We start from the raw sequence: 14231 nt of genomic DNA, 5'->3' as shown, positions 1-14231 counted from the left end.
TCCCTCCTCTAATCCCCTACCCTCTGACAGGCCCCGGTGTGTGATGTTCCCCTCCCTGTGTCCATGTGTCTTCATTGTTCGACTCCCACTTATAAGTGAGAACATGCAGTGTTTGCTTTCCTGTTCTTGTGATAGTTTACTAAGAAGGATGGTTTCCAGCTTCATCCACATCCCTGTACAGGACATTAACTCAACTTTTAGTATATTTTATTGAAAATTTTATTGGATGTTTAATATTTCCGGCTAGAAGATAGATGTATAGCAGTAATCCAGATAGACAAGTAACCTAACCTCAGAGATCTTTAGACTAAATCAAGACCTTTGTTATCTAGTGACTTAGGCATAAGCTTGGACAGAGTTCTTAAGAGTTCAGCTGTTCTTTATCAACCACTGAGCAGTATATTTTATTGACACATGGACAAAATCATATACCTCATGATCCCTTTATTTTTTCAAAACAAAATTTTTATGTGGATTTCAAATTGTGAGTTTTCTCCCAAATGGATGCAAATAGTAAACTGAATTAAGTAAAACACATTATTTTCCCACCCAATTAATTATAGTGCTTAAAGATCTAAAAGCATCTAAACTAGTTATAGGGCTGGTTGCTGCCTGAATAGCAGGAGAGTATGCAGTTAATAATTTGTACTCATACAAGGATCCCCAGTCACCAATTTGAATAACTAAAGATGGTTTCCTAAAAGATTAGACACAATCTAAATGCTATGAATAAATTCATAACTATGACTTTAAACAGATAACAGTGCTTAGACAAAAATCTATTCTAAATTCTAGAGGTAAAAAAACATACCGGAGAATCTGTGACCTAAAAGAGACTTTGGAAATATCTAGTTTCTTTTCTGAATTTTCACATTTAAAAAATGAGATCTGGCCAAGTTAACTGTCATAGCTGGTGACTGAAATAGTTTCCATAATCCTCAGTCTATGCTATTGGTTTCAATAGTTTTTAGTATAATTTATCCATGTAACATGAGAGAAAAACATTGGTAGGAAAGTCAGAATTACACCATATGCTTACAATCAATGAGACAAATTTTTATGTTAATATTTTAATTTATCTGATAAAATATATAAGGATCTATAAAATTTAATGATTACCAATATAAACAGAATATTTTAAAAGACTATTTAGTATAAGCTCTGGTAATGTATATATATGTAAGAGTAATACAACATCATTATAAAAAGCAATCTTTGAAAAACAAAGTAGCCCAATTTTTAGCATCAGAGAATATTTTAATTTCAGTTACTTTTTTGGTATTTTACACAGATTTACACCGTCTTAACTTAAGAAAAACAAATAAACTCTTGGGAAATGAAAAAAACCAAAGAATTCCTAACAGTTTATAGCTAATTGTAAGATGAGTAGACAAAAGGCAGAGAAGGCATTTCAGGGAGAGAACAACACGGTGCAAAGACAATTCAACGTGTCTTGTAGAAAATATTGAGGTATAGATTATGCCTTTTCTTTTAGACATATGATATATTTTTCTTTTAGACATATGATATATTTTTGAATCTGAAATATATGAAACATATAATGGAGTTCTCTAGCCAGGGTTCCCAATCCCCAGCATGGTACCAGTCTAGTCCGTGGCCTTATAGGAACTGGGCCAGATGGTGAGCGGTGGGCCAGGAAGCATTGCTGCCTGTCAGATCAGCAGTGGCATTAGATTCTCATAGGAGTGTAAACCCTATTGTGAACTGCACATGAGAGGGATGTAGGTTGTGTGGTCTTTATAAGAATCTAACTAATGCCTGATTTGAGGTGGAACAGTTTCATTACGAAACCATTCCCACCCACACCCCCATCCATGGAAAAAAATGTCTTTCGTGAAACTGGTCCCTGGTCCCAAAAAGGCTGAAGACTGCTACTCTAGGCAACTAGAAATGAAAAATTTTAGGCTTAAACAAAAGCTTGGATTGAAAAGAGAGTTGAAGCCATTAGGGAATAGGTGATTTGTGATGAGGCAGTTCAGGGAAAATGTATAGAATAAGATCAAAATGGAATTCTGAGAAATACATGCACTTAAGGTCCAGCAGAGAAATCCAAATGGAGACTAAACAAAGAAAAGAGAACGAAGAGCTAAGAAAACAGGGTGAACTAAAGTAAAGACCAAGAATATTTCAAGGATCAAGTAGGCACTGATATCAATACTGTAGGTATAAGAACTAAAATATGTCCACTATTCCTTGGTGACTTTAATTAGGGTAGTTGTAGTCATATAGTGGGGGTGGGTGTATGTCAGACTACAATTGACTGAGTAATTAATGAGATCAAGTGATTAACTCAGCATTACTTAACTCATATTAATACAATCAAGTAATTAATGAAATTAAGTCTAGCACAGAATTTTGTTTCACAGGTGTAGCTGTGAAAGGAAGGAAAGGGAGAGGGAGATGGCTAGGAAAGGCATGAGGTTTAAGATTTACTTTTATTCCTAAGATAGAAAAGACTTGAGAATGTATAATGCTATGGGAAGGAGTGAGTAGAAAGGAAGGAAAAGGCAGAACAAAAGATTTGTTTTAAAGTAGATGGAACATGTACAAACATAGGGAAAAGAGGAAGTATGTTAAGGTGTTTCAAATACAGGATTTTAAAAAGTCTTTAACCAGAAGAGCTGTGATATCAGATGTATTAGTCCATTATTACGCTGCTATGAAGAAATACCTGAGACTGGGTAATTTATAAAGGAAAGAGGTTTAATTGATTCACAGTTCCACATGGCTGTGGAAGCCTCAGAAAACTTACAATGATGGTAGAAGGCACCTCTTCACAGGGAAACAGGGGAGAGAATGAGTGCCCAGCAAAGGGGGAAGCCCCTTATAAAACCATCAGATCTCATGAGAACTAACTCACTATCATAAGAACAAAATGGAGGAAACCACACCCATGATTCAATTATGTCCACCTGGTCCCATCCATGGCATGTAGGGATTATGGGAACCATAATTCAAGATGAGATTTGGATGGGGACATGGCCAACCGATATCATTCTACCCTGGCCCCTCCCAAATCTCATGTCCTCACAATTCAAAACACAGTCACGCCCTTCCAACAGTCCTCCAAAGTCTCAACTCATTCTGGCATTAACTATGCCAATGCAAGAGGTAGGCTCCCATGGCCTTGGCCAGCTCTGCCCCTGTAGCTTTACAGAGTACAGCCCTGCTCAGGGCTGTTTTCACAGGCTGGCATTGAGTGTCTGCAGCTTTTTCAGGCATACAGTGCAAGCTTCTGGGGTTTGGAGGATGGTGACTCTCTTCTCACAGCTCCAGTGGGGACTCTGTATGGGGGCTCCAATCCACATTTCCCTTCTGTACTGCCCTAGCAGAGGTTCTCCATGAGGGCTCTACCCCTGCAGCAGACTTTTGCCTGGATATCCATCACATATTCTTTGAAATCTAGGTGGAGGTTCCCAAACCTCAATTCTTGACTTCTGTGTACATGGAAGCTGCCAAGTCTTGGAGCTTGCACCCTCTGAAGCAATGGCCTGACCTGTACCATGGTCCCTTTTAGTCACGGCTGAAGCTGAAGCATGGGACACAGGGTACCATGTCCTGAGGCTGCACAGAGCAGGGGGACCCTGGGCCTGGCTCAGGAAACCATTTTTCCCTCCTAAGCCTCCAAGCCTGTGATGGGAGGGGCTGTTGTGAAGGTCTCTGACATGCTCTGGAGGCATTTTCCCCATTGTCTTGGCAATTAGCATTTGGCTCCTCATTACATATGCAAATTTCTGCAGCCAGCTTGAATTTCTACCCAGAAAATGGGTTTTTCTTTTCTACCACATTGTCAGGCTACAAATTTTCCAAACTTTCATGCTCTGTCACCTCTTCAATGCTTTGCTGCTTAGAAATTTCTTCCACCAGATACTTACCCTAAATCATCTCTCTCAAGTGCAAAGTGTGAAAGGAAAATAAATCTTGGGGTCCCCAAATCACTAAGCTAAAGGGCAAAGTCAAGGTGGGAATTGGGTCATGCAAAACTGCCTCCCCTTTTGTTTCTTAAAAAAGATGATTATAAGATGAAAAGCTACACACCTCCCCCATATTTTACTCACAAGGAAATTCCTAGTGAGCTCGAAGATCTTTACCTTAAGGTGTTTCTGTTAAAATTTCACTATGGCAATGTAAATTGATAGCTTATTTTCACAGGTGCAGTCACCTCCCTGCCCACCAGACAAATGCATATCTGATTGCTTCCCTGCCCCATTTTTTTCTAGGTTACCTTATGGAAAAATGCAGATTCCCCACATTTTTCCTCGCTGCATTTGTCTGTGTCATCTTAGGTTAAAAAAAAAATGCAGATTCACTGAGCCAGGCAAAGGCATGAATAACTATTTTTCCCGCCCACCTCTTACATGAAAATTGTGTACTTCTCAATATCTCACTTTCCCCTTTAAATTTGGAGCCCTCAAAATCATCTTTGGAGAAGGCATAGACCTGTTTCCAGGATGCACATCCTTAACTTTGGCAAACAAACCTCCTAATTGTGACTTGTCATTTTTCTCAATTGACAAAAGTTACACAGATCTCTAGGGCAGAGACAAAATGCTGCCAGTCTCTTTGCTAAAGCATAACAAGAGTCCCCTTTATTCCAGTTCCCAAAAAGTTTCTCATCTCCATCTGAGGCCATCTCAGCCTGGACTTCATTGTCCATATCACTATCAACATTTTGGTCAATGCCATTCAACAAGTCTCTAGGAAGTTCCAAACTTTCCCACATTTTCCTGTCTTCTTCTGAGCCCTCCAAACTATTCCCACTTCTGCCTATTAACCAGATCCAAAGTCACTTCCACATTTTCAGATATCTATAGCAGCACCCTACTCTCTGCAGTACCAATTTACTATATGAGTCCATTCTCATGCTGTTATGAAGAAATACCCAAGACTGGATAATTTATAAAGGAAAGAGGTTTAATTGACTCACAGTTCCACATGGCTGAGGAGGCCTCAGGAAATTTACAATCATGGCAGAAAGTACCTCTTTACAGGGCAGCAGGGGAGAGAACGAGTACCCAGTGAAGGGGGAAACACCTTATAAAACCAAACCATCAGATCTCATGAGAACTCACTCACTATCATGAGAACAGGATGGGAGAAATTGCTCCCATGACTTAATTATCTCCACCTAGTCCCTCCCATGACATGTGGGAATTATGAGAAGTACAATTCAAGGTAAGATTTGGGTGGGGACACAGCCAAACCATATCACTAGATTTCAGTTTTTTAAAGAGTAGGGTATTGGGGGGCTGAGGCAGGTGGATCACGAGGTCAGGAGATCGAGACCATCCTGGCTAACACAGTGAAACCCCGTCTCTCCTGAAAAATACAAAAAAAATTAGCTGGGCATGGTGGTGGGCGCCTGTAGTCCCAGCTACTGGGGAGGCTAAGGCAGGAGAATGGCGTGAACCCAGGAGGCGGAGGTTTCAGTGAGCCGAGATCACGCCATTGCACTCCAGCCTGGATGACAGAGTGAGACTCCATCTCAAAATAAATTAATTAATAATAATAATAATAATAATAAGGATTTCATAGGGAACAAGGCTGAAGTCAGAAAGATAAGGTAGAAAGTTTTTTTTTTTTTAATTCAGGCAAGAAATGATGGTATTTTGAAATGAGAGTGGTAGTGAAACATGTTTAGGAGTTAAATCAAGAAGGAATTATTGAGTAATATAATTGAGTAATATGATATTCAGGAGTTAGGGATGACACCAGGTTTCTGGCTATGGTTCCTTGACGGACAATGGTACTGAAAAAGGAATTTAGGAAGAGTGTTGACATCTTGAATTGGAGGTGCTTGTGAGATACACAAGTGCTTAGGTGCACTAAGCAGCTGCATTTGAGGTTTAGAAAAGAGAGATCTGAGAAGAAAGTATATAGATTTGAGGTAATTGGTAACTGAGGTTTTGGGAGTTTGTAGTATTTGCTAAGGAATGTATGAAGAAGAGAATGACCCTCAAGAATCCTAACTGATAAGACAAAGAAGACCCTCCACCAATGAAGAATGCCAGAAAGAGCACTGTGTCACAAAAGCAAAGGAATATTTCAATAAAGGAGTAGTCAATGAGGTTAAATACTGACAACAGGTATAAGAAGTGGACATTTCTTTTCTTTTCTTTTGTTTTTTTGGAGACAGAGTCTTGCTCTGTTGCCCAGGCTGGAGTGCAGTGGCATGATCTCACTCACTGCAACCTCCACCTCCTGGGTTCATGTGATTCTCGTGCCTCAGCCTCCCAAGTAGTTGGGATTACAGGCATGCACTATCATGCCTGGCTAATTTTTTGTATTTTTAGTAGAGTCAGGGTTTCTCCACGTTGGCCAGGCTGGTCTCGAACTCACAAAATCACGTGATCCACCTGCCTCGGCCTTCCAAAATGCTGGGATTACAGGCCTGAGTCACTGTGCCCAGTTTGACATTTCTTCCATTTAAATAAAAGTAGATGAGGAAAGGACCAGGTGCTGATGCAATTAAGTTTACAAGTTTGGCAGGAAGAATTTGAACGAATTTCTAACGATGACTTCTGTTTTCTCTAAGTATCAGGAGGTGACGTATTTTGCTAAGACTGAAGAGAAGGGATTGAAGAGAGTAGAGGTCAGAAACAGGCACTGTGAAGACTAAGTGAGTTGACCACAAAAATCCAGGCAGGTCAGGCATCATTATGGGCCAAGGCAAGGTTGTAAGAATCTTCCTAAGAAATCACTAAAGAAAATCTTATTTGTTAATATTAGTCTTGGCTATTTTATCAGTAAGCAAGTACCTAGAGCAAAAGTAGAGGAACATTTTCTGTCTTTAATTAGCAAACTGAAATTTAAAAATTTTTAAAATATGAACAATGTTTATTAAATATGGATATTTTGACACATACCTAGAAATGTGTAGAAAAGGAAATATACGAAAGAAATCTTTTTAAACCTAACACAGATTTTCTTAAAAAAATGAAAGTTAATATTCTATTCAAACTATGAAAAGAATTTACTAGGAACCACAAGTATTATATTCAAAGTCTTTGTATTGAAATAGATTTTAAAGAATAGCTTTATGTTTGTGAAATGTAAAATCTTCCACTTATGTCTAACTCCTCAACTATGACTACAATTATATGTGCAGCTTATTTTATGTGACTGAAAAGCGATTCAACAAAAAATTTCAATAAGGTATTCTTAATAAGAAGTAGTATTCTTTTTCCTTCTCTCTTTCTGTCTCTCTAATGTACCACCTACAACAATTATTTTGGAACTACTATAGTTCACTGGGGTCACACTTTTATAGCTGAAATTAACTGTAAGTGATAAAAGATGCTTTAATCAAAACCTCAGGGTTGCTTTTCTGAAAATATTAATTTCTATTTACAGATATTGAATAGACTTGTCACTTTGCAATTAGAAAATTCAGATGGCTATTAGCTCCAAAATTCAAGGGTAAAAATTTTTTTTTCTTTTTACAAGGAAACATCTATAAGTAGTAAAAACGACCTTTGAACACTGTAAAAAATAATGATTACCGGGGATTATTATTTTATTATTATGTGGGGTTATTAGGATGATACTTCTGGAAATATTCTAAATTTGTTTTAGAAATGGCAGTGATTCCTCTGCAAAGAGACAGAATTTGTTAATCCAATTTCTATACAGTTAAGTTGGCAGCGCATCTACAAAGTTAGATCAGGACAAGAGTTGTATCTTCTACAAGAATTGATACACTCAAAAAAATGCCCAATATATACTCAAATCTATTTTATACCCTATTTTCTCTAAAGTGTCACTATAAAAGGCTAGCAATATCATTTATCTAAAACTGCTCTGAAATAAATTACAAGCTTTATTGTTACAAAAAGGAGGCAAGTGATTTTTGACAGAGCTGTTCAGAAGGAGATTTAAAACACAGTATACACACATGCACGTATACATAGTTTGCAAGGGTTAGAGGTGTAGTTTTTATAATAGTATTAATAACATTTGATTTTCTTTAAAAACATCATTACTAATTATAATTAACTTATAACATAATTATATGTAATATGTAACACTTATGATTACTTTTATTAATAGTGACCATTTATGTTCCAGGCACTATGTTAAAAGTACAGGTACATTATTTCATTTAATTCTGACAATAATTATGTGATATAAATATTATTACCTATATTTAAGTGTGGGCTAACTGAGATTTGAAGAAATATAAGAACTTGCTCAATGATATATTTCTAGTAAGCTGGGGGAGCTAGAAGTTGAAACCAGGTCTGTATGATTCCAAGACCCATGTTTTTAAACACCAGGCTAGAAAACTATTAGTGTGCTATTCATTAAAATCTTTTAAATGGATAACTTCTATGATTAATGGGCTTAAGCAAAAAACAAACAAAAAATCCCCACTAAGAATATTTCAAGAATCAATGTCTTATATAATTTTGTTTTATTTAATCTATTACCCATCTATTGGTGATCTCTTTTCATATTCATATTTCCTAAAATAAAATGTTCTTACATATAAAAAAAAACATTCCCACTTAATCTGTCAATTTCTAGAACCATAAAAATAGTGCATATTTCAAAGGTAACTATAGGGACAAAGAATTCATTTACTTAACCTGAGTTGCCTTTCTTTATTTCTCTGTAGTCTAACATCCTTATTCTACCACACATCTTCACGGATCTAAATTGTCAGCCTCCACTTCTCAAAATTTTACTTACTGTTTTGTTGTATATGTAAGATCACACCATTTCATTAATTATTAATAACAAAAACGTGTATATTAAGCAGACAATGATTAAATTATATGTTACATCTTATTTTAGAACCTAAAACTATAGTGATTTTGAAAATTTCAAAAGGGGGTTAATAATAGATTAAGAAACAAAAGTTTTTTCCTATTTTGAATAACTGGTCTTTGAAAAATAAATACCCCAAAGCTAAAATCTGACCCACCCTTTTTTTCTTCTTACCTCAGGTTGGCTGGAAATATTCAAAATGAGAGCCCACAATTCAGCTCTCAGTGCCGTGGGACTTCCTTGTCTGATGTACTGTTGAGCAGCAGCACTATCTTGTTCTGCTAGAACTATCAAAAGTATATGAAAATCTCCTTAGAAAACTCAGAATGTAAGAAATATCACTGAAATCTTCAATTATAAATCTTTTGGGAAGCTGACATTCAGTCTTTCTATCTAACATAATTACACCATATCTTTACCTTTTAAAACTTATTCTCTGGATTTCAATACAGCCCTATTTGCAGCCCCCATCCCCCCACCTTTGCCCCAGTTGCAAGCTTTAAGCTCTTTCATCTCCTACCCAGTCTGGATAAGGAGGGACTTAATAAGGACTTTGAGATCACTTTGATTTAACTATAGCTCCATGGATCTGAAACTTGTGTGTGTGTGTGTGTGTGTGTGTGTGTGTGTGTGTGTGTCTGTCTGTCTGTCTGCATGTATATACATATAGGAAATAATTTTTAGATTCCATTATCAGGTAAATTCATAGCTACAGAAACCCCAAATTTCTTATGTATATTCTACTACCTCATGAATGTTCTAATATTTGGAAATAGTATGGTACATGAAGTTTCAGGCTAAGAATTACAGTATATAAGAATGTTAGCTATCTATTCTATTAAATGACTTCTTAGTTATTTGCGAAAATCAACAGAAAACAGTAATTTTAAAAGACGTAGAAACAAAGATCTCATAACCATGTAAGAAGGATCAAATTACTCTTAAGCAGCCAAGTTCACACAATCAATACGTTATTTTTTGCTTTCATTTTAATTTTTATTTTCTTTAATAAAAATGTCAGCTATTCAGTCTGGAAATAAAGGTCCAAAAAAACAAAATGAAGCAAAACCAAAAAAAGACATACCAAAGCAACTGCTAATGTTTAACCAGTATTGTTTCCTTATATTTTCTTCTTAAAAGGATATGGAAAAAATAATCTTATATTAAATGAAAATGACATGACATGAGCAGAAGAAACAAAGGAATCATGAAATAAAAAAGAGATGAAACATATTCTTTAATTTGCAATTGCTCTTAATAAAAGTGTCAAATCATACAAATAAATTCTAAATAAATACGATTTTTAAAAATTGAACTAGGGATTTGGTACATGACAATATAGTTGCCATAGAAGGTTCATTCTGACACAAAGACCAATCTGTACTTCATATTTCAAAGACAAAAAAGGATTTATAAAAACAAGGAAAAGAATCTTCTAAAGACAGGGAAAAATTATTCCCCAGAATACTAACAGCCACTTTGGTTATTAAGCCACACCACTGTGAATGGTCACTGGGAACCATTACAGTTATATTTTCTCCTAATGCGGGAGCATATTCCCATTAACTCTAATGAGAGGTGTGTGGGTGCATCAAAGACAGAACCTGCCTCTTTGATTTTAAAATGAAATTCTACTGCCAAATGGATTAAGCTAACATCCCTGAGGAATATGTGTCTGCATTTCCTTTTTAGTGAACCAGCTGTGTACTTCTTTCTCTGATATTTATTGATAAAGCCAAAATGATGCATTTTCCCTACTTACAAAGATTTTCATTATATAGTCTACATGGTTAACTATTACCCCTCTTTAGGTTTTTTGCTTTTCAGAGATTAAATTTCCTTGGAGGTTATTTGAGGCAGACATTTACCTGGGACTGTCTCACTTTTCATAAATAATAACTTTTATAATTAAAAGCTTACCTTTTTGCCCAATACGTACATGCTCATTTTCAAAAAGTTCTAAAAATGTTAAAAGAAAATAAAATTATTAGACACCAGTATGATCAACCACATTTGGAACAACATTAGATATATTTTTCTGGTATTGATACGTTTCATGATTTTTAAAGCCAGATGGCTATATAGAAAACTACAAGAATATCTTATATGTAAAAATGTTTTTTCTAAATTGTTTAAAGCGAAAGAATTTTTTGTTTAAAATTAAAACAGACTTATGAGCATTTAATCAAACAAAAAACTGATGAATGAATTTTCCCTTCGTTAAAACATCTCCTCATAATACAAAAATGTTCCTAATCATTCATCTTTTAGTTTTTTCTAAAAGAAAAACAAAACTTATTGACAGCTTCATTTACAAAATCCTACTTCCACTCCAATCTACCATTGGCTATCTAATAAAAGTATATCTAATAAAAGCCTTACTACTATATAGCAAAAATCTCACTCTACAAATATCATTTCAAAAGATTCTATGATGAGATTTTTTTAAGTACCAATCATAATGGAAAAAGATTCATGAACTGACTATATTACATTAAAAAAAAAAAAAAAACTTCTGTTCATCAAAAAACACTGTTAAGAGAGAGAAAAATGTAAGTAACAAAGTGGAAGAATATATTTGCTGTACATATATCTGGCAAAAGACTCCTATTCAGAATATATAAAGAACTCCTGGTAGACAAAGACAAATGACTCTCAGACACAAACAGACAAAAGACTTAAATAGAGGCTCTTCACAAAAGAAGTGACCTGAAGGACCAATAAACACATGAAAAGTTGCTCAACCACATTGGTCTTCAGGGAAATGCAATTAAAACCACTATGAAACACACAACCGCCACAATAGCTAAAATGAAAAACACTGACAATTCTAAATGTAAAAGATGTGGAGCAAATGAATTTCTCATACAAAGCTAGTAGGAGTAGAACTTGGCACAAACACTGTGGAAAACTGTCCAGCAATATCTACTAACACTAAACAGATGTGCATATCCCACGATAATTAGCAATCCACTCTCAGTTATAAACCCTAATGCATACATATGTGCACCAAGAGATGTGTATAAGAATATTCACAGCACCACCATTGATAATAACTGAAAATGTAAACAACTCAAATTACCATCAGCAGTATACTAGACAGTGGCATATTCATACAATAGGTTATAATACAGCAATGAGAATGAATGATTTATAATTCTCTACAACACCTTGAATATTATAAGGAAAAGCAAAAGAAGCCAAACATACAAGAGTATATGTGATTTCATTTCTATAAAGTACAAAAATAAGCAAAACTAATCTGTGATGCCAGAAGGCAGAATAGTTTTTACCCATGAGCGTGACAGAATCTGGACATGTGCCTAAGGGGGCTTCTGAGGTGCCGGTAATATTCTGTTTCTTGGTCTAGCTGGAGGTTACGCAAGTGTAACCTCCTTTTTACTTTGTAAAAATTCACTGATCTGTATAGATGTGATTTGTGTGCTATCCAGTATGTATGTTGTACTTCTATAGAAGTTATTTAAAAATTAGCAGTCATTTTTCTATTACCTGCAGTACTTGAAAACTCTAGTTTTGAAATATAAAATTGCAACACTAAGGAAAAATCAGAAGAATTCTCTTAATCAAAGAAAGATTAATGTAAGTGTGGTACATTTTCAGTATTACATAATTTTTTAGTTTTAAAAAATAATGCATTAAGCTGTTTTTTCACTAGAGTATTTGAGCCAGAATGCCTTATTCTTTTAGTTTATTGTAGTCCTAGTACTTCTGAAGTAATTAGGAAGTAATTAGTTGAACAGATTATACAATGACTAAGGAAAGTGTCTGGGATCCCTAACATAATCATATATATATGTATATAGTAACATATGTATATATGTATATAGTAACAATACAGTTTCATTTTAATCAGCTATGATTTCTGAGACTTAGTGGCCAAAGAAGACAATGCTTCAGTGAACACTGTAATAGCATGAAACGGCAGATGTAATACTGCAGCATACTATAGTGGGGCTTAGCTCAGTAAACTTTCAGAAAATAACAAACAGTGTATTACAGGCACTGGAGATAGTTTTCACAGAGAACCCCATAACTGGTTCTTCTCAGTTATCCTGATAAGCACATCACAAAACTGGCCCATAACAGCTCGATTTTTTTCATCCTCCTTGACTAAGGATTAAGTTAAATTTTCTCTTAAGATTCAAATTATAATCCTTTATGTTCATTTCAATCAATGTAGTTTATACAGTTCAAGATTTTCTTCTCATAATGTGCCAAGAAATGTTTTATATTCGTAATTTTCACTGAATGAATAAAGAACAGTTGAATAATCAAGTAAAAATAAGTTGCCAGCCAATTCTCATTTTCTAACAAAAGCAGATGATATTACTAGATGGTAACAGCGCTTTATTACCCAAAGTAGTATGAAATAACAATAATCAGACTTCTTAAAAAATTTAACTATTCAATTATGTGAAATACAATAATTCTGTTTTTTAAATGCTATTTTCTGTCCTAAGAATAAGAAGCCTAAAAAATCAGAACCAGAATCTCCAACTTATACTCTAATTCTGTGTTTTTCAGAGTGCCCTGAGGACCATTATGTTAACAGATGCATCTATATTAATAGATCTTGCTCAGGAAAAATACTTCTGTTAAAATGATCTTGGAAGATGCTAACCTAAAATAGTTAAGACTTCTCATAGTCTTTAAGATAGTAACATACACTGTACATCTTAAGAAGGTATACAATTCAGCCCTTCTCAAACCTTATTTGACAACAAGATTCTCTTTTTCACAGGGCATCTTATGAGTGCTCCTTAGTATAACGCTTCAGGAAATACTGCACTGAGTATGGTTTTTTCTTTTAGAAAGAAAATGTCTATTTAGTAGAACCCTCGTCTAATTAAGATTCATTATTACATACACTCAGACAATAATATCAGACATAGGACCTCCTTTATCATAAAGGCTTATGAAAGAATGCTGATCTTGCTCACTCTGTTAATATCAGTCTTACAAATGGTTTCCATAGTAAATGTGTGTGTGTATTTACAATAAATGCAAAGCGTGTTCATGAGTTTATAGAAATAATGGCTATGACTGTTTTTTTTTTATTATTGTTAAATAAGGATTCTATAGTATAATTGTAAGGATTTTTTCTCCTGACTTATATATAAAAGCTCGTAAGTAAGAAATGCATTTCAAAGATAATAATTGAATAACAGTAATGATAAAACAGAGGTAACAGAGGTTTTAAAGATGTGTAAGAACACAATTCCCTTAAGCCACACTTAAACTTAATTCTGAATATAAAAAACTTGCCTCTAGCCAAACACAAGTATAGCAACATTTTCCAACATTAGCATTACATTTCCAACTTAAAGCGAAAGACACAGACTAAAATATGAAATAAGAGGTCGTCAGCCTCCTTCAAGCAGGCTTAGATGTTCTATGCTCCAGTCGCCCTTTAAAGGTAA

General features: G+C 35.0%; 1 protein-coding gene and 1 long non-coding RNA gene across 14 annotated transcripts in view; one reads left to right on the top strand and one right to left on the bottom strand.

Moving 5' to 3' along the window:
• Window positions 1–14231, bottom strand: part of TBC1D19 (TBC1 domain family member 19) — a 146951-nt gene that overhangs the window by 69609 nt on the left and 63111 nt on the right. For all 13 annotated transcript variants that reach the window (XR_012434766.1, XR_012434768.1, XR_012434767.1 and 10 more), the window contains 2 exons: window positions 10711–10749; window positions 8965–9077 (listed from right to left, as the gene is read on the bottom strand). Coding sequence is in view for 10 of the 13 variants with exons in the window: in XM_005554634.4 (XP_005554691.1) it covers window positions 8965–9077; window positions 10711–10749 (152 nt within the window). In the remaining 3 variants the exon portion in view is untranslated. The remainder of the gene's footprint in view (window positions 1–8964; window positions 9078–10710; window positions 10750–14231) is intronic.
• Window positions 7375–9165, top strand: LOC135970890 (uncharacterized). The gene is made up of 2 exons (XR_010586779.1): window positions 7375–7440; window positions 8970–9165. It is a non-coding gene; the product is annotated as an uncharacterized lncRNA (long non-coding RNA).

This window comes from Macaca fascicularis, chromosome 5 (assembly GCF_037993035.2).
Source record: "Macaca fascicularis isolate 582-1 chromosome 5, T2T-MFA8v1.1".
NCBI lineage: Eukaryota > Metazoa > Chordata > Mammalia > Primates > Cercopithecidae > Macaca > Macaca fascicularis.
This window is presented reverse-complemented; position numbering and strand designations above follow the sequence as displayed.